Source organism: Pyrus communis, chromosome 4, assembly GCF_963583255.1.
Source record: "Pyrus communis chromosome 4, drPyrComm1.1, whole genome shotgun sequence".
Classification (NCBI taxonomy): domain Eukaryota; kingdom Viridiplantae; phylum Streptophyta; class Magnoliopsida; order Rosales; family Rosaceae; genus Pyrus; species Pyrus communis.
In genome coordinates, this window is record NC_084806.1 from 780,197 (window position 1) to 802,410 (window position 22,214).

At 35.6% G+C, this 22,214-nt stretch overlaps 1 protein-coding gene and 1 pseudogene across 1 annotated transcript; both read right to left on the reverse strand.

Annotated features, from left to right (window-relative positions):
• Nucleotides 1-1,878: 1,878 nt before the first annotated feature.
• Nucleotides 1,879-3,748, reverse strand: LOC137731749 (D-galacturonate reductase-like). The gene is made up of 4 exons (XM_068470942.1): nucleotides 3,349-3,748; nucleotides 2,835-3,078; nucleotides 2,549-2,728; nucleotides 1,879-2,338 (listed from the first exon to the last, which is right to left on the reverse strand). The coding sequence occupies exons 1-4, from the start codon at nucleotides 3,666-3,668 to the stop codon at nucleotides 2,126-2,128; spliced, it is 957 nt and encodes a 318-aa protein (XP_068327043.1). The 5' UTR covers nucleotides 3,669-3,748; the 3' UTR covers nucleotides 1,879-2,125.
• Nucleotides 3,749-11,149: 7,401 nt separating this feature from the next.
• Nucleotides 11,150-13,368, reverse strand: LOC137732365 (non-functional NADPH-dependent codeinone reductase 2-like; annotated as a pseudogene).
• Between the last annotated feature and the right edge of the window lie 8,846 nt (nucleotides 13,369-22,214).

A 22,214-nucleotide genomic window follows, 5' to 3' on the forward strand; every position in this document is an offset into this window, starting at 1 on the left:
AATAAATAAAAAGTAGCAAGGCAATAACCATAAAAAGATTTCCAATTTGGAGGGGATTGCATGCTTCCATCGAGACATTCGTCGTAAGTTTATCAACAGTCGTTATGATTTTGAAGAAAGTTGAGATTTTACGTATGAGATAACTTGTTCAGATACAATGAAAAAAATTAAAATTCTAATAGAAAGTCAATTGATAATATAAAAAATAAATCAAATACTTATATATAAGTACATGCAATTCTTTTTTCTTGATGCAGAATTTTTCTCAGCTGGTTTGAGGTGCATGGCCATGGTTTGGTTTCTGTCACTATTATTAATATATTAATAGTCGAGACTTGAGAAAATAATATGAGGTTAGAAGCAGGCTTACGAGCACAAAAAATAGACATTGACAAGTAATAATCAATACAAAACTAGAAATTGCTTACATAATTAGGTGGATATCATTAATCCAAAACAAGAAATTGCTCACATAATTAGGTGGAATAAGTTGACAGAAATGATTAGATGGATATAAATAGACAGACGAAATTGCTTACATTAATTTATATGTTGCGTGGTCATTAAAACTAAATACTTATTGTGTTTAAAAATTGAGTAATATTATTTATATCATGTTTTTATATCACATTTTCATACAATTTTAGGTGGCATTTGATGTGGCTAATTAATCAGAATTTTAAATTTAATTCATTATTTAATAAACTAATGATTAAGAAAAACTAGTTAATTAAATAATGATTATGGTATACGAGAAGTACTTACTTTTCTTGGGTTTTGCAAATTTTTCAAATAATATGACTGTCCACATCATATGCTACCTAAAGTGGTATAGAAATATAATATAAAAACATAGTATGAATAATATTACTTTTAAAAACTAGCAGTTTTCTTTCCACTTGTACCCCTAATAAAATTCAAGCCCAATCGATTTTTAACTCAATTACTATTTCAATTTTTCTTTTCTTTTTGAGTTCAAATTAAAACAAAAATATTGGTAATTGAAAAAATAAAAAGAATGGCAGACCCTTCGTAATTTCATGTCCAAAAGCATCAAATCCAATTCAAGTCTCCGACGAAGCCTATTTTGGAAGCATTTCAGATTTTACATCAATTGCATCAACCGCTCCGCCGAAATCACCATAAAAAACGATCCCAAGAACTCCGGCTACGCCGTGAAGTCCTGCGCTACCAGGAAGTTTGAGCCGTGACAGGAGGACGGGCATGGGGTTTGGGGAGAGGAGGTGGAGATAAAGAGGACGGAGGAAGAGGAGGATGAAGCAATTGTGAAACCGACTGGAATTCATAACTCGAACAATTATGTTCGAAGGATTCTTGAATGTGACGTTGATGTGGAAGATGTGGAAGATGATGATTGAATTTTCATATGTCTGGGCGAGGGAGATGTGGAAGATGAACAGGTCTCCCAAATTTTTTATTTTTTTCAATTACTAATATTTTTGTTTTAGTTTCTGAAACAGTGGAACTTGCGGGAATAATAAGAATAATACTTGGCTATTAAAGATGAGTAGGAATTTCTACTCAAAATTCTTAGTGTTTTAATTACAGAGCTTTGTGTTTATAATCATAATCGTTCATATTATGAATTACACTGTAAAGATCATATCTGCAAAAAAATAAATTAAAACTAAGGTCGTTTAGTCAATCTATTATAGCAAACACATAGACGGTTCGTAATGCTTTTACTAATACCATTTATTTGTTTTTAAACAGTTTAATGACTAAACAACCTTAGTTTTAATTGATTTTTTGCAGAGACGATCTTTATAGGGTGATTTATAATATAAACTGTTCTGATTATAAACGTGAAGTTGTATAAATTGACAATGAACAATTTTGAATTTTTTTGAATAGGAGTTTCTATTCATTTTTGAGTAACCAAGTATTGTTCGAAAATTAATTGAATATCTTATGGAACTTCCACTAGTAAACACACACACATATATATGCCGAAAGTTCAAACAACTGTGGAACTTGCGGAAACTTATGGAATTTTGAACAGCAAAAGAAAGAGAAAAAGAATACAGTATAATTAAGAATAAAAGATAAAAGAGTACGGGGGATCCTAGCTAGGAAGAAGTGAAGATCCGAAATGAAGGATTGATCATAATCCAGCATCGACCTGGAGCACAACATCATGCGGTCCCATAATTGAGGCGAAGGTGATTGTTTTGTGTTGAGGAAGACGACTAATCTCGTCTAATTCCTCCTCAGTCAAGGACCAACCGAAGATGTCAATGTTCTGATTCATTCTTTCCTTATTGACGCTCTTTGTTACCAAGCTCACCCCTTGCTGGTACACCCATCTCAACGCTATCTGCAGATCATTAAAAAGAAAGAAGAAAATTTATATTAGGTGGCAAATTAAACAAAAGTAGTTGTGCTAATCGTTAAAATTTCAGAGACGGTTCAGCGGTCCACTACTAATTTAAAACAATATCATTTTCTAATTCAGTTACATGTGTACCGTGGAACTATTCATTATAAGGGAATTTAACTTCGTCTTCAAGACATATTAACTAGCTACCTGAGCAGTTGTTTTTCCTTTGGATTCGGCAATGTCTTGGAGGACTTTCGAGCCTAAGACTTTGTTGCCTCCAAATTTAGTCCCGGTTGAACCTAACGGAGAGTAGGCCATCACATGAATGCCCTTTGCCTTACAGAACTCCCTCAGTTTCTTCAGCTGCCAAAGTGGGTTCATCTCCAACTGTATAGTTTAACTTACAAATGAATTAACAAATAAAATATATAGCCTTATACATGCATGTATATATAAAAAGATAACTGATCATAAAGTAGGAATGTATATGTACTTGGTTGAGGGCGGGAGGGATTTTGGCGATGGAAAGGAGGTCCTCAAGCATCTCGGAAGTGAAGTTACTCACGCCAATGCCCCTCGCAAGGCCCAATCTCTTGCATTCTTCCATGCCTTCCCAAACTGATTTGATGTCTAAGGGTAGCAGCACCCCCTTTTCCACTGGCATAGAGCTCACCACTTTCCCAAATTTGAAGGGCCAATGTATTAGGTACATATCCACATACTCCAATTGCAGATTCCTACATAATTAATTCATGATTTATAGTGTTAACTAACAGCAAACAAAAGTTAATGAGCTAGGGTTTCAACTTTCATTTGGGAGCTATTTCATAAATATGTGGTTTTTCAGTTTTTATTTTATCAGAAAATTTATAACTAAAAATTGAAAGCTATTTTGTGAGTTTTTAAAATTGGAATTTGAAACATGAAATGTTATCAAACGAGTCCTTAATAATATGAAATATGAATTGATTGATTAAACTGTAACTTTGTCATACTATCATTCCAACCTTAAACTCTTGTTGATGGCAGGCACTACAAGCTCTCTTTCAGCAAAGCTGGCAAAAAGCTTGGTGGTGATGAAGAGCTCGGTCCTGGACTTGACGAGTCCAAGACGCAGTGCTTCAGCTATGGCTTCCCCCAGATCTTGCTCTGACCCGTATGCAAAGGCAGTGTCGAAGTGGCGGTAGCCCGCTCTGATGGCTTCAAGAATTGCAGCCTTGGCTGTTTCAGGGTCAACTTTAGGGTACGATGAAGTCCCCATGCCGATCACTGGCATCGTCGTGTCGCAGGAGCTCAGTGTTACCTCAGGAACTATCATTGGCGTCATTACTAATTAGCGTATACGTCGATCAAGAATTTAAGCTTTCAAATAATCTCTTCAAGAAATTAGAGAGAAGTCTATGGAATTAAAAGATATCTTGGTCTCCACTTGCACCATTGTCTTCCGTTTATATAGGCATGCACCTGCGTAGACCATGTCATAAGTCATTTATTTAGTTACAGTTTATGGTTTGAATGTCATGATGTGTGATGGCTGCGGTTAAAAGACTTTTCTTGGTTTTTGGCCTACCAGAATATGTCGTCGTAGTCGTATATCCGGAAAAAAAAATGTAATGCAAACTACTAAATCAAATAAACAAAGTTATGAATTTTGTTGCTAGCCTGTCTTTTTACATTTATTTTACAAATTATATATCATCTTATTTAATTACTGATTATGGTTTAAATGTCATGATGTGTGATGATTGCGGTTAAAAGACGTTTCTTGGTTTTTGACCTACCAGAATATGTCGTAGTCGAATCTATCCGGCAAACAAATGTAATGTAAAATACTAAATCAAATAAACAAAATTATGAATTTTGTTGCTAGCCTAGCCTTTTACATTTCTTTAAAATTTGCTTGTACAAATTATACATATCATCTTACTTACTTATGAATTTGTCACTTAATATTGAAGGTTTGTAAGTAAGAAATTTTAAATTTAACTCACGTGATTGATAAATTTGATACTAAATTATTATGACAAACTCTATTGTGTGACTTTGCTTATCCACATTGATCTCACTCTTAAGTATAAATATAATTTTTTATTAAAAGAAAATTTTATGAGCATATAAGTGTGTGTGTGTGTGTGTATATATATATTACCCTAGGACTATAACTCAATAAGATAAAGATATCGTGCGAAAGAAAAGAAATATTGTCAGTGCGTAGAAACATATTCATTATGCTATCTTAGACACATTTTCAGCTGGACTGGCTGGATATGATTTGTTACCTTGGCTTGGATCGAAGATCAGGAGGTGGCCGATTTGGTGTTCGAAACGTAAAAGTAAGTAGATCGCACATTGAAATTAGGTATGTCATACATGAAAAATCAGGTACAAGCTCGAGATCACCAAGGGAGGTTGTTAATTACATACTTGGAACAGTTATAGTACTTATCATTCTTATTTCATTTTTATTCATAACTTTTCTCTTTTTAAATAAGTAAACATGTTCGATTATGAGAATCAGTAATTACACAAGTCGCTCACCAATAACAGATAAATAATGTTAATACTGTGAGCATGAGGTGTTGTACCAAGTATCTAAGATACGGATTGCAGTATTATTAGACAATAATGTTTTAAAAGTTCAAATTTGAATTGCTTACTGGCATCGATGAAATTTGTATTATTTGAAAACAATGTCTTAGAAATTGAAATTCATATTATCAGACAATAATGATTTAGAAGTTGACTTGCTTACTTTGAATTTGAATTATTATTGCGACCTACGATTTTTTGCAAAGACTTGAATATGTAAAACAGAACAGTCCAGTTGAAGAATTAGTAACATGTAACTATCGAATAAAGATGTTGGTTCTGGCTCGAATATGAAACGAAAACTCAAAATTCTCAATCTTTTTCTTACCCTCTTTTTAGTCAAAGCGAGAGATTAATTTATTAGACAAATTGCCAGTGCAAATAGAGAAAGCTGGAGGAAAAAACTACATAAATATTTAGTCTTCGAACTACTTCATAATTTTAATCCTTCTTGACTTATTAGAATTGGATAACTCTATTGGATTCAGATAGTTTTCAGACTTAAGAGGAAGCATGAATTATTTCAATAATGCATGTCACTTAATAATACGATCTAGTTGTGTTTCTTTTCACTTGTATGTGAGAAGTTTTAGATTCGATTATCGTCAAAGATGAATTTGAACCACATTATATATTGCTAGCTCATTATGAGGCTTAACCTAACCCCGTCATTTTTAGTGTAAATGATATCGTTTGTTAAAAAAAAAAAAATCAATAATGCATGAGAAGGACCCTTCGTAACCAACTGATTAATTAAGGGTGGTGCTATCACATTCTCATTTTTAATTTTCACATACTCATCCGATCATACTGTCTAAAATTTAAAAATATGTAAATAAAGATAAAATGAAATATGTGAATACACCACCCTTAATTAATTGGCAGTTAAAAAAAAAAATGTGAAGCATTACCTAGCGACCAAGGCGTTGGAAATTCGTAGAACAAATACGATTTCTGTTGTGTTGTTTATTTGACTGTTTCTTAATTTTGTCTTATACCCTCGATTTCCAATTTTCCAACCCATAATGTACGCTCGTTGAACAGTCAAACTCCTAGACGCGTATAACGAGTCAACGGTACTTTTCAATTAGAGATTTTTCACTATATTCGAATATAAAAGTAATTCACAATATGTCATAATGTAAGTAAATAAACATAAAAAAAATATAGGGTTAATTTCAGTTTATTACCTTAAAGTTTTATGGTTTTCAACATTTAGTATATGAAGTTTTTTTCATCCTAGATTGGTACCTAAAGTCATAATTTTGGAACATTTTTATACATCTCTTAAGGTTGTTGTTAAATCAACCGTTAACTGATGACGTGACGCCACGTGGGCAATGACTAGGCACCATGTGGATGTTAAAAAAAAAAATAATAATAATAATAATAATTAAAAAAATTTATATAAAAAAAATTTATATATTAAAAAAAAAAACACCCCTAAAAATACACTCCAATCCGCAACCACCCTTTCAATCCCCATCTACACATCCTGCAATCCACCCTCACCGTCAGTGGCGAAGCCAGGAATTGATGAGGGGAGGAACAGATTTAAAATGGTGCATGGTTAAAAAATTATGGAGACAACAAAATCAGTTTCGATAGTAGAAAATATTTAATGACGTTCATGATTTATCAATATTAATTACGAACTGTGACAGTATGACGAACTTAGTGAAAATAAATTCAAATTCTTGTACTCTATGACGAATTTAATAATCGAGTACATTTAAAATATTATAATAATTTAACCTATTAAAAAAATGCATATCTTTTTTTTTTTTTTTTTTTTTAAATAAAAAATCTAAAACAAATTTAGAATGAAATCAGTTCCAACTCAAAAGGAAAAATCAAAGCCTTCAAATCAGCTCCTATTCGATATCGAAATTATTAGAAAAGTTCTAGCCTTGAAATCTTTAAAAAAAAATCCTACGACAAAGAAGACTAGAAGGATGTTAATTGTTCACGTGCTACTAAACGACATATAAGGCATGGTCTCCTGCTATTAGTATTTTAATAGAAACTAAATGCACCGTTCTACTTTGAAAAAAATTTCTTTGCCGTCCCAAACGACGTCGTTTGGCCTGGGTTTGAAAATTGAAAACAGAAACACACCAGCACTGGACTCTGTTGCAGAGCACCAAAAACCAGAGAACCAGACGGAATTGCTCACTTCCGACGGGACCAGAGGGGCGAAATCACCGCTCCTGGCCTTGATTTCCAGCGAGGGAAGGGGCGACCTTGCCCCTCTGTCGCTTCGCCCTAGCCACCCTCCAATCCAACCCCATCGCCACCAGTTTCCTCCACCGCCTATCTCCGCTTCTTCTCCTTCTTCTTTGTGGGCGCCACGTGGATATATAACCCTAAAAGCTAAACCATAAGGAACTCTTTCTGGGTTTCTGAGATCAAGGCGAAGAGATGTAATCATCCTCCTTCACTTACCCACCTCCCCATGTGACTTTGGTTCTTATAAATCTCCCTCGCCCCTAAGATATGTAATCAAATTACAACAATTAATTACAGTTTTTCAAGATTTGAGTTTTTCTTCCAAAACCAAATCTTGGAAATGGGGTCGATTGGTATCCAGATTTTGGTCTGAGATTTTTTAGGAACTGAGAGTGTCAAAAGACTCTGCCAATGGAGCGCTTACCAGTTTCCTCCACCGCCTATCTCTGCTTCTTCTCCTTCTTCTTTGTGGGTTCTAGGAGCTGCGTGTCGGGTCTGACTCGGAATAGACTCGGGCGGAGGAGGAGAAGGGAAAGGAAATGGGGTTTTTAGTTTTTTTAGTTTTAGTTATTTAATTATTTAAATTTTTTTTAATATTCATACGGCGCTCAGTCATTATCCACGTGGACGACACGTCATCAGTTAATGGTTAATTTAACAGCAACCTTAACGGATGTATGAAAGTGTTCCAAGATTGTGACTTTAGGTACCACTTTGAGATGAAAAAAATTTCATATACTGAATGTTGAAAACCAAGAAACTTCAGAGTAATAAATTGAGATTAGCCATGTTATCTACGTATGTTATAACACATAATATACTACATTGTTTTGCTGATACATATACAAATTTCTACCAGTCGATAAACATGCACGCATGCATGCCTGAAGACATGAAGTTAGCCAACATTACTGACCAAACAACCCAATTTCTCAACTCCCTTCTCCCTCTTCCGTTAATTTCTTTGTAATGAAATAAGTTAATAACTTTGATTCATTCTTTGGTCGATCATAAGCTTTTTCTTTGTTGGCCAAGAGTCAATAATAAACGTGACCTTGGAGAAATTCATCAACAAAATATGAATTAAAATTCATCAACCATTCTTTGGTCGATCATAAGCTTTTTTTTTCAGGTGTGCAAATGGAAAACTTTGGATTTGGAACCCCTTTTCCCGGATTGTGGGTTTTTGCTTTCACAAAGGTGCGTTGTAAATAAACCATGCTTCTTCTGTATTTCATGTAATCAATAATATTATTATTAATTATACATCAAATTAGCGTGGGGAAAGAAATTTTCAAACTTCGATCGTGACTCGTGAGTATATAAATTAATTATGCAAACAACTTTTTCGCCAAATGGAAATGATGCGGTAGTATCTTTCATATATTCAAATAGAGCTCACTCTGTGGATGTCATTTTCTTTCAAAAGTAAATAATATTTATACTTTTGTGAGCAATGTTGCGTTATCATTGAACAATTGAATATTGTTATGCTAAGTACTAACCGTAAGCAGAAACGTTATGCTACAAGGGACGTGGGTTCACATAAAAATCCAGTCAGCATCGTGATCTTGATGATTCGTTACCATGTAATCAATGCCACGTCAGCTTAAGTTGTTAGAATGTTTGTTAGGCTTGACGTTATAAGCTATGATAAGGAAATATACTACTACACAAACTTCTCGATAAGTTTTTGAACTATCTTCTCAGACATCACAATTCTCAGCTTAGCACAAACCATACTCTAAATAACCATAAAACTCAAGAATCCATAACCATTGCTCCAAACATATCCAAAGTTGCGGAAAAATCAAACCCAATAAAAGAGACAAAACAGAGTTTCAGTGAAGCAGATAGACTAGAATTAGACGCTGCAAATGATAGAACACCACCAGTGTCATCATTTTCTCCACTGGTTTCCTCCCAAGCCCATAATTAGACAGATTTGGCTCACATTTGTCATCTAACAATATGTAATCTTGGAACTAAGTCCCATTTCCGAAGATTGATACCTTTGATATAGCCTATGCCAGGAATAATAAGAATTGGACCAATGACACTGCTAAGGCCAAATTTGTAAGTTTTACATTTTGAGGTTATGATAAACATTCTACTTTAGTTATATGATTGACGTTGTATTAAATTGTACTGTCTTGACTACATCTTTTTTAGGATGAAGGGATCTTCATTGACACCCCCAGCAGTTGGATCAGGAGCAGCTGGCATCAGAGAGAGCAGCGCGAGAGGCAGCAGATCAGAGAGTGAATGCAGCTGATGCAGCTCGCGTGAAGTCCAGTAAAGTCTTGGACTTTTCATACAGTCGTAGAGGCAAACTATGCAGCAGCTAGCGAAGGAAGCCCTTGGGTTTGTACCTCCCCCAATGATTTTACCACCACACACAAATTCCGATCAACATGTGGGTGAGGAATGTGGGTGAGGAAGAGGATGAAATAAATGCTTACCAGACTCCTTTTTCGTCTGGAACTTATTACTCATCTACGAATGGTTTAGATACCAAACTACTCATTTTCCAATATGCTTACTCTACGGTTTGTGGATGCATTATATCTAATGTTATATAGCATTTGGTATGTATATTGATGGGTTTAATATGTAACTCTTCATTATTTCATAATGTGGTTTTGCGTTTCGGCAATGGAAATCTCTCCCGGCAAAATATTGTCGGCAAAGAGTTTGTCGGCATTGGGTACTAAGCTGAAAAAAAATTGTCGACAAAAGAGTTTCACCTTTTTGGACGAATATTTTTGTCGTGGAAAATCTATGCCGACAAAATATTTTGACGAGCAATAACACATTTGCTGACATGCTATTGTGTCAACTATTTTAGTGGCGGGCACAATTTGACGGCTGTGTTTTGTCACCTTAAAACAGAATCGAGGAAATACCAAAATTCTTCGGAAAAGATCTCACACAACATGCTTTGTGTGACAAAAAATTTCGTCGGAAAAGACCCTTTGCCGACGAAATATAACTTTTGCTGACAAACTGATTTTGTTGGTAAAGCTGAAATTTCTAGTCCTGTGATGAAAAGGTCATCCCGGGAATCGATGAGGCCAAGAGAAAGCGCTTCTGAAGTGGATTCACCCCAAAATTGCTTTGTGTTGTAAGCAACATATCTTATATTAAAAACTGTCGCGAGCACGTTGATGAAAGTAAAATAAGTTTACCTGTTGGTTTAGGTCTAAAAACACTTAAAAATGAATTAAAAGATGTTGGCCATAGGACCTTATGATAAAGACTTATGCTAGGTAACCAACTTTTTAAATTACATTTGCAAACTAAGTGATGTGTTACCAATAGAAAATACGGATGTTAATTAAGTAATAATCCAACATCAACAACTACGTCATATAATCTAAATAGATGACCTCTTATAGACTTTTTCCTTTTCATGTGATACTTGTGATTCTCTTGTATATCAATTTTAATATTGTCTTATCAACCATTGTCCAAATTGTCAAAGATTATGGAGCAAACCACGTTCAGGATATGCTAAGTCACCGTAAACGGTTTATTCTTTGATATAGGCGAGTCGGATTAGCATCTCTCTTGCAAGAATTAGTACTGCGTGTTATGTAATGTAATTATGTTTATTACTTTGGCCATAGAAGACAGAACACCTTTGAATTCAGAGATAGGCCGCTGGACACGGGGTGGATGTTACCAGGTAGCTAAGGTCTTAACTATGAACAATACGGTACGGTTCACCAGTTCACCTCATCTGTTGGAAGTTAAAACCTTTAGTGGAGCAGATTGATTATGCTATTTGTAAGTAAGCTCTAACAAATAGGCGGGCTCTTATATGATTAAATTGACTAATTACTAACTCCTAACCGTGTAATTGGTAATCTTTTTTTCCTTGGATTTTGTCAAGAAATAATTCTACTGTTTCCTTCTTTGTCGACTGAAACTTCATTTGACCAAAAAAAAAAAAACAAATAAACAAACAAAAACAATTGCAAAGTATGATTTTGGCATTCTAAAAAGTACATTCATTTTTGTTCGGAAAAAAAAAAAAAAGTACATTCATTCAACAATCATGCAACCATAACTTGTGCAATTTGTGAAACACGAGGACTAAATCTCTCCATCCCAAAGCTCCTCAGGAGACTTGTAAGGGCCTTCATCTGAAATGAAGTCAAATCCTTGGTACCCTCTGATTTGTGGAATTTGATTGATCTTATCCAAATCCTCAGGACTCAGCTCCCAATCAAATACGTCAATATTTTCTTTAATCCTCTCCTTGTTAAAGCTCTTCACCACGACGATCACCCCTTGCTCATAAGCCCACCTCAAACAAACCTAATTCATGCATGCAAAAGCAAAGCACCCAAAATTTCATAGTTAATATCATAATATTTTCAAGAAATAAGAATTTATACAAAAGAATATATAGGTTGCATCAATGTGGCCTCATTAAAATCTTGTTGGAGACTTTCAACTCGGTCAAAAGCAAGAGAGTACCCGCGCACGAAAATTGGTATTATTATTTTCATCATAAAATTAATTGGTAATATAAAGAGTAGTTCAACTTCTTATAAGTTCATACAAGATCCCTTCTCTCATCAATGTGTGACTTATTTTGAACACGCCCCTCACATGTGGTGAATTTGCCCAACCTCTTATAAGCTCATTCAATGTCTCTCCTTCCATCAATGTGGTCTCTCCTCCCATCAAAATGTGACTCATTTTTAACACGCCCCCTCATGTGTGGTTAATTTCAAGCTTAACACGTGGATAACAAAACGGGATGACATGGAGCGTGTATAACCGTTTAGCTTCATATGTGGGACAACCTGCTCTGATACCATAACAAAAGTTGAGGTTTCACCATAAAACCAATTGGCAATATGAGTAGTAGCCAAACCTTTTATAAGCCCGTACAAGGTCCCTTCTTCAATCAATATGGGACTCGTTCTCAATATTTTTTAAATATAAAAAAATTCCTTTTTTTTTTCAAATGAACGGTCAGATCAAAAATAGTTCAGTAGGTTTTTATGGTGCGTACCTGGGCTAGGGTTTTTCCTTTGGCGTGCGCAATCTCTTTGAGCATCTCACAATCCATGACTCTCTTTGTCCCCCAAAAAGCTCCGTTTGCCCCCTGTGGAGAGTAAGCTGCTATAACTATATCCTTTTTCTCGCAAAACTGTCTTAGTTTTTTCTGTTGCCAAACTGGGTTCATCTCCACCTAACCAGATTAAACATTTACTTAAATTCTACTAATTTTGGGGTCAACTACACTTGCAAATAAAAGACAACCACAACCGATCACATATATGATAACTGTAAATTTGCAGTATCAACAATGTCAACGGCATACTGGCATGGTATCAACATCCGCATTTAAAAACACTTAGTTAACCGCATTGTTATAAAACTTTATATATACGGTAGAGGTAATGAATTACTTGGTTGACTGCAGGGGGAATTTTAGCAGTGGTAAGCAAGATTTCAAGCTTCTTGCAAGAGAAGTTGCTGACTCCTATGGACTTGGTGAGGCCAAGGTTTTGACATTCCTCCATGGCTTCCCAAACCGACTTGAAATCCATGGGAAGAAGGTCCTCTTTTAATAGGAAAATCAAATTTTCCCGGCTTCATACTCACCGGAAAATGAATCAGATACAGATCAAGGAAATCCAACCGAAGATTCCTACATACATGGATGGATACAAATTAACCTGCTTAAGTAGAAGAATTAATATTAAACATCAACCCTTGTAAGCAGAATTAATATGCATTGTATTAAAAAGAATAAACAACTTAACGAATTACCTGAGAGAGTTATGAATGGCAGGCAGCACAAGATGAGGGTGTGCGTCGCTACACCAGAGATTGGAAGTGATGAAAAGGTCATCCCGGGAATTGATGAGGCCAAGAGAAAGAGCTTCTGAAATGGCTTCACCCAAAAACTGCTCTGTGTTGTAAGCAGCAGCCGTGTCAAAGTGCGTGTATCCAGCTCTGATTGCATTGAGAATGGCTGCTTTTGTGGCTTCACTGCCGGCTGAAGGAAACGTCCCTGACCCTATCACCGGCATGCTTTTCCCGCTTGCCGCCAGCGGGAGTGGCAATTTCGGCATGCTCTTGCTTCCCATTTTTGCCTCCACCACACACCAATCGATTTCAGTTTTAAGCAATATCCATAAGAGTGCTACTAGACCCACCATATTATCCTATTTTTCCATCCACATGATAATTTCACCCACCATAAAAAATTAAAAAAAGTAAAATGTAATTTTCCCACCCACCATTATTTCCAAAATAACCCTAATATATATATATTTTTAAATAATTGTAATATATCTTTAAATAATATTATAAATAAATAAACATAGAAAAAGTGAAAGAAAATGCAAAACCTAAGAACTGGACATTCATCATCTCCTTCACACCTATCTTCACCTTGCTGAGACCACTGATCCCCAAATCACTCTTCTTCCTTTTTTGTCAAAGCCTTAGATCTCACACCCAAGTCTCTTTTTCCTCCATTTGAGTTTCTCGCCTTCGTCTAGCACACACTCATTCCTTCCTCCAACCTTTCCGTCGATTCTAACTCAAATTTTTCCCAACCTCTTTCCACCGAAGATATCACACCTCACCCACCATTATTTATATATTTTAAATTATTTTTTGTTTTTTCAAAATTTTTGTACTTAATTAAATAGGGGTTTAAGAGTCTTCTTTTAAAAGGATAAATATGTTATTAACATTTTCATTAAATGGTGGGTGGGGAAATAAGACACCGGTGTGGGAATATCAGCACTCTATCCATAATATCCATAATTAACTAAAATCCACAATTGTAAAATTTTCTAATAAAAACCCAATGACTAGGCTCCAACTAAGCAATATCCATAATTAAGTATGAGTTGGCAAAATTGGTATTTTTGGATGTCTAAGTTACCCCTAATATCATTGACTTTGGGTCTATTACTTGTTGTCTACATTTATTTTATATTATTTCATTCAATTAAACGTTTTGAAATGTTATGCAGATTTGGAAAAGAAATTTTAGCATCATGATTTCAATGCATATTAATAACAAAAATTACATGATATTAGAGTTTTGATTCCTTATATATATAGTTGTTTTCACATTTATGTAAAAATGAGCATTTTTTTTCCTTTTCAAATAATTGTAACCAGTAAATTAGTATTTTTCACAAATATACAAATGTTATTTTATTCAAAATTACCAATATTTTACATATATAAAATAACAATATTAAGTTCCAGGTAAAATAACAATATAAGTTATTAGTAAAACAAATAAATACTGTTTGATTCAAAAGTTAATTAAGTTATTTGCATACACATATATATAATAATATCAAAATGTGCCTAACATATGTAATAATACATGCAAAATAATTTACCTACAATGATTGTCAAACAAGTATAAGAAATGAAACAGATGATGGTAAGACAAGTATAAAGTAGATACTTTTGTAATAATAAAGCACTTATTTGCCATAATTATGGTGGATAATTAAATTCATCAACATAATTAGGGTGTTGTCGCACAATTGTAAATATTTTAAAAATAATAGATATTTATTTGTTTACATAACAGTTTATTTCAAATTTAGATTTTATTTGAAAGTTTAAAACGAGATGGGTTTTTGTCATGAAAATAAGTATTGCATTGGCCTATATATAAAAAAAAACCCTTAAATATATGGAACAACTTAATTAATACAGATGGTTCATACGCAATTATTGGTGTAAATAAACTTAGTTAATACAGATGGTTCATTAACACTTACAGAAGGTTCATAAACAATGATTGGTGAGTCGGTGACTACGTACACTTAACTGGGGTAGGACTTTATATGGTTCATACTAGGGGTGGGCACGGGCCGGGCCGAGCCTAATTTTGGAGGAACCGGACCTTACCCGTTTTAAACAATAACGAGGAGGGACGGGCTGGGTAGAGGGATTTTGAGTTTAGGAACCGGACCTAACCCGGCCCGTTTGAAACGGACCGATTCGGGACGGGTCCAACTCTTTTTTTTTTTTTTTTTGTAATTTATATACTGCACAGCAACACGGGTCCAATTTATATACGGGTCCACGGGTCCAACTCATGTTTTAGAACATTATAAGACCTATTTCACAAGCTTCTGCACACAGGAGCTGTTTTTGAAAATTGAGGATGCACTGCAAATCAATACTGATATACACATACACACACGTATTAATAAACCGGCACTGTGGGAACTCGGCAAGTATCATTATCAGTCACCAATAAGGCACTGAACTCAAAACTATATAAATCCTTATGTAATACAGAACCTCATCGGCCGTAATAATACATTGAAACTGCTCTAGATTAACCACAATAGCCTTTTCTCTTCCAACGACGGTTGAAGATACATCTTGTATAAATCTTTGAATGTAAACTAATCTCTGAAGAACATCATATACAAATTCAATCTATAAACTCGTCTTTGACTTACAAGCATCAAGATTGCAGCTTCAATTACCAATTTTAGTTCAAAAATCAATATCTTCAAAAAATTGTAACAAATTTAAATACCAACAACTTAAAATCTACAATCTATAAGCAGATCCATAAAATTCAAAACCAATCGAAAAGTTTCAGCAAGTAATCAAATCACAGCAGTCCATATAATGAATCGAAAGGCTTATGCAATCACAGCCCCAAAAAACCTAAATTCCCATAGCAGAAACCCACATAATTCCTAAATCAATTGAAAAGCTTATACAAAAATCCTAAATTCTAAAATCAGAAACCCTAATTCATAAATTACCCAGGGATTTGCAGGATGATGGTGGTGTTCTCAATGGCCAGGATGGTGTGGTGGTGGCCAGAACTCGCAATGGTGTGGTTGTGGTGTTCTTCCCCGATTAATGTCGACACTGTCTCAAGGAGTCGAGTCCATAAGGGGTGGGAGGGAGAACGAGAAAGTGGGGGAATGGACGGAGATGATGCTTTATGGAGGCCGGAAAAGAGAGATGAGAGGAAATTCGGGGAGAGAGTGCGAGGTCAAAGAGAGTCGGAGAAACAGACTCTGATATATGTTTTAATGCAGAGATTTGATCATTTGATCAATGGACTAGGTTAAATCTCATATTTTTGAACGTGGAAACGGTTCGAGTCGGGAGCCCGTTTCCTCAGCAATTAGAACTTGCCCCGCCCCGTCCTGCGCCGTTTTAAATTTAAAAAAATTAGATCCGTTCCGAACCGCTTGGACCCGTTCATACCCGCAGGTCCATGTACCGTTTGCCCACCCCTAGTTCATACGCAACTATCGGTGACCACATGAGATGGTTTCAAGATATGCCTCTAACAGACAGCAAAGCCAACAACGTTGCTTTTTTTTTTTTTTCGTGGCTACAATTTTTTCTGCTTGTTTGTTTTTTTTTTTTTATTCCAATAGCTCTTTGATGTTGCAGTACCTTTTTTTCATCAATATATTTTAGGGAATCTTAGTGAAACATTTTCGGTGCTGTTCATTTTTAACAAAAATGACATTTTAACCCTGAAATGTCACTTCTGATACTATTCCCTTACATCTTTATTTTATCATTTTCGTTAAAACTAAAGTCCTTGAGGACTTTTCATTAGTTTTTCTTATATTTTATTTATAAAAAAAAATATATGCCTCTAACTTGTAGGACGAAAGGGTGGGACATAATGTCTGTTGGGTTTTACTAATCACAATACTATCTCATTATAAAATGTTTTTGTTTTCTTTTGGCTGTGTCCCAAAAATCTTATAAATAATAACTACTGCTTTTTTTAATTTAATACCATTATTGTAGAAATGAGCTTAGCCTTGTCTCTTAGAGCAATATTACTTTCAGTATACCACCTGTAACATCCCGTCCCGAAACTAACGAAACGTACGTGTGAATTTACGATTTTACCCCCTAGTTTGTTACTTTACGTGTAGTTTTGTGTTGTGTGGTGTTGTAGGACCACACACACTCATACCCTCTCTTTTTCTCCCGGGATTCCCTCTCCCATTGTCTCTTTTCTGTCTCTCTCTCTCTCTCTCTCTCTCCCCGAGTTCTTCTTCTTCTTCATTCTACATACGGACACACACACAAACAAACTCAAACCTTCACGAATCAAGAAACCAAGACCACCCTCGTGCTCGTGGGGCTGAGAGGAGTCCAGTGGTGCCATTTTCAGGTAAGAACTTCGATGTTTTCACGTCAATATCGCCATGGCCGATTTAAGCACTGTTCATGCAAACCTAATCTAGCAGGTTTTTGGACTTTTTAAGTTTATAGTTGTGTTTGTGAGGTTCCCAGGAGCTTGGGAATGTTTCGTTGGACGAGTTTGGACGTCGGGATCGTCCTGTTCAAAGTTGGCCGAACTTGGATCGTTGTTGCAGGTATAATTCCTTAATTTTTAGGCCTTAAAAGTAGTCTAACGTGATTCTACTAGTCCTAAGCTTCATTTTGGTATAAAGATCGTGACAAATGGTTGAAAAACGAAGGAGAAAACTAAGTTTGAATTTTTCCCAGTTTTCCGGCGCCGTCGCCGGCGCCGGAGTCTCGCCGGAGAAGAAGGGAGAATATTCCGTTAAGTTTTAACGGAATATTCCTAACGGCAGTGACGGCGTCAGTTAAGTTTAACGGAATATTCCGTCAGTTTAATGGAATATTCCTGACGGCGTCAGTTGACGCCGTCAGTGTGCATGGCACGTGGCCGCACGTGGGGGCGCGTAGGTCCGTGCCTATTCAGGCGCGTGGGGGCGCGTGCGGGGTCCAAAAATTATTTTAAAAATATGGGTGTGATCCTGAGGTTGTGTAGAGCACGTTGGTATATTCAATTGTCCATTTTGAGCAATGTATGAGAAGTTATTACGAGAAGTTGGTTAAGTGCTTTTAAATTAACGTTTTCGTAGCTTTTTCGCGTATAGGTGATTCGTATTCCGAGGACGAGCGTACACACTCGAGGCAGGGGGGCTACGACCCTTCCACTTATCAGTGAGTGGGCTTTTGTTTTCCGTATATACCTATATACATTTAAATTCCCAGAAATAGATTAAAAAGAGTAATTGATTTATGCCATGCACTTTATTATTATCACTTATGCATCATCACATGCATTAGTAGCGGCATACATTTATATATGTGTATTGGTGCTGTGGACGCACAGGTAAGTGACAGGTAAGTGGTATTCATGTTTGTATGCAATAGTAGTTTGAGATGCTTAGAGAGCTCATAATCTGCACCCCCGGTGTTAGTGCTCCCGCCCAGAGTTGGGGCATAGCATTCACGTGTATGTTCACCCGCACTGCATGCTCACCTTGGATCCAAGTTAGGTGCACAGCCTGTCGTACAGACCACATTAGGTGGTTCCGACTTGTAGGTGACCCGCGATTTATCGCCCAGCTTCACGTGATCGTAGCACTAGAGCATATATATATATTACACCAAGCCTGTCGTACAGACCACGATAGGTGGTTCCGACTCGTGTGCAGATTCAGTTATTGAGTTGAGAATGGAGCTCTATATGCAGCCGTACAAGTCACGTTAGGTGACTCCCGGCTGCCAGATTATATGTTATTGATGTGAATTACGATTGAGTACTTACATTTGATTATGAGATTCTGTTGTGGCATATTCTCGAGCATGAATGGCATATTTTGGAGCATGATTGGCATATCTATACATACGTATATATGTTCATTTTCTGGGAAGTATACAGGTTTTACGGCGAGGGGTTAGAATGTATTTTGCTAAAGAGTTTTCAAAGAGCTTTGTTTTTGCCCACTCACGCTTTTGTTTTTGCGCCCCTCCAGGTTCTAGTGGTCTAGCAAGTTCGGTGGTTTATCCCAGAGGGCGTCCCGGCATTTCTGACAGACACTCACCATTGTAGGGTCACCTTCGGGTGTATTTATGTCGCATCTTTCCTTTTTGACTGCTGTAGACTTGCTCTGAAAGTGTGTCTCACATACGCTAGCACTTGTTTTAGTACTTGTATGCTAGTTTTTAATTATTCGTACTTTTATATTACTATCTTAATAGCTTCCGCACGCGCACATGGCTACGTCACCTTCGTGTGACGGCCAGCACTCCCTGATCTCGGTCGGGGTGTGTCACCACCCAAGTTCAAATCTTCCACTACATAATTTTGATAAATTAGTATAGAATATTGCTTATATAAAAAACATTAACTATTATTCAAAACGTTGTAAGAAAATATCTATCCAATAATATCGAATAAATATCATTTTTAGCTATTGATTTTTCAAATAATTAGGTTTTTTTCCGTCAGTAACATATTGGGTTTGCTTCCATAAATTCAAGTCCAATCACAGTTTGTCCAAAGAGCAATTAAGATCTTGCGACACCAAATTTAAGCCCAATGTTAGGCCGAAAAAGGCCCCATGGGAAGATCCATTATCATTATTTTCTACCGGACTAATCTCAGATAAAATTACTTTTAATTATAACGTTCAGAATGATTTCTCTCCTGTAGCATTTGTGCGTTTGAATGGAATTTATTAATATAAGGATTTCAACAGGTAAGCTTGTCCAAAACATATATGATTACAGTAGGCCCTACCAAGATCTTCATGCTTATCAAATCCCACCAGTTACATCTTACATATCTCATTTGTTTTCACCCAAACCCTCATCCGTAATTCACTAGAAATCGCTACTAAAACAAATCCCAAGTCATCCTTGTCGTTTCTCATTCTCATTCTAGTAAACGATGATTCAAACAGTCTATTTTTTAATTCGCTCTTTAAACCGAAGTCGTTTAGTCATCTAATGTTTATTCAAATGATAAATGAACTATGTTTCTCATTTAAAAACTAGAATTTGCAATTTATAATTTGATTGGTTCTTTGCAAAGTTAACCTTTAAAATATAGACTAAAAATTAAACAATTTAATCATTAAAAAACGTTGCAGAATAAAATATAAAAAAATTAAAAAAAAAAAGAGGTGTGAAAATCACTAACTATATTGAAAATGGACAAGGATTGTATGGTCTCCCACTTCCAATGCCCTCCTATGCTCTCTTGTTTGTGTAGTCACGGTTAAGCCACGTCAACATTTTATATTACTATTTATTTTTGTCTTATTATCTCTATAAAAAAAATAATATAAAATATTAACGTAGTTTAACTGTGATCACACAAAACAAAAAGGTACATAAATGCAGCCGAAATAGAAGGGCAGACAATTCTTGTCCATTGAAAATATAGGGGAACTGGTATCGGGGCGTGGCTTTTGATGCAAATGCAAACGTAGAAAGAATGGTAAGACGTTGTCGTTGATGGCACGCCAAAGGGCCCCCGACTCATCCATATATCACTTCCCACTAATTGCATTTTTACATCATCCAAATGATTGGTGGTGACCCCAAGAACTACCACATCCCTTCGGTTTTTGTCACTCCAATTTCAATTTCAATTTCCTCTTTCTTTGTGTAATCTTTGCCAAGAAAATATTAGGATTTAAAAAACTCAAAGTGAAAAAAAAAAAAAAAAAAAAAAAAAAAGACCTATGCAAATGATGAAGATGATTCCCGTGGCGTGCAAGTCTTTGCTGGGGTAAAAGGTGTTTTCAAGTTCCATAGCTTTTGATGGGACGGGGAATTTATCATTTCATGGACCGTCAAAATTGGCTAAACTTGAGTGGCTTACATTGCAGTACATATCATTCACGTATGATTCATCTGAGTATACATTTTCGTTTCCTTTCGTTTTATAGTTGATAGGAATTATTGTACATTGAGAATACGTTAATTACAACACAAGTGAATAAGAATTGCGATAAGATATTCGAGCTAACAAAAATTAATGATTTGAACATATAACAAGTTGCTGTTAAACAGAGTTTGTAGCTTCTTTCTGAGAATAATTTTATGCATCACCTTCAAGTGATGGTGATGTTCATCATATTATTTGTCACGAAGCTTAAATTTCAAATATGTATATTAGATAGACATAAATCTCAAAATTAAACTCATTAAACGATGATAAGTATGATAACTAGCATTAACATCACTTAAAAGCGATGAGTAGAATGCATATCTTAATTTTTTGTCTCAAAAGTTGTCAGGCTCTATCCACAACTGTAAAAAGGTTTAAAGCTTAGGGTCTTCTCCCCAAAGTTGACCAAGCTGTGAAGATGGTAATTACTCTTTTAATTATAGCCAAAGGAAACAAACAGTCCCATTTTTTCTCTTTTTTCAGGCTCTGATCCCATAAGTTGCCGAAAGCCTCTAGAACTACAGTTTATGATGGCATTTCCACTTTTGCCTAATTGCCCTCGTTGCTCAGAGCACACTGAGAATTCCAACAAAATATTTGTACAGAAGTGATTTTCACATCTTTTCCTCAATCTTTGTTTATTTATGATGATTTGATTGAATAAATCAAAACGGAATTAAGAAAGTAAAATGAAATAGTGATTTTTACAAGGAGACAAATGGTGAGTGGAAATCATTTTCTTATTTATACCGAGCAAAAAAGAAGTACAATCGATAAATGTTGAAAACAAAAACGAAAGTTTTATACCAGAACAGCAGGTTGCCAAAATGAAAATGATTATTTAGAAGGACAAATTAAGGCACTAATTATAAATTTAATAATTAAAGATTCTAAGACCTTTATTATGGTCAAAATGCAATCCTCCCATAGCATGAGTTGTCTCTGTACGCTTTGAAGTGAGTGGATTTCCATGCTTCCTAGTTCTCTCATTGGGTCTATGCCTCTATGCAATTGGGTTGAAAAATCTTGGGAGGCACCAATCTGCTTCATTGTATATGCTCATCTATCACGCGCCAGGATAAAGTTCATTTAGGAGTGAGGCAAAGGCTTTTCTTTTCTTCTTTTTAGAATTATGCTGCCTTTAGTGGCCTAAATTATCATGAAACTCAATTGCTTCAATAACTGACAGTTACTTACGCGTGCAGATGTCGTGATTCAAGCATTGCTCTTCTTTTTATGAAGAACGACCATCCAGGGATCATCGGTTGCGGTCTCTTACCTCGTCACGATAATGTTAGGATGCCATCATTAATCAAATGATTGATTGAT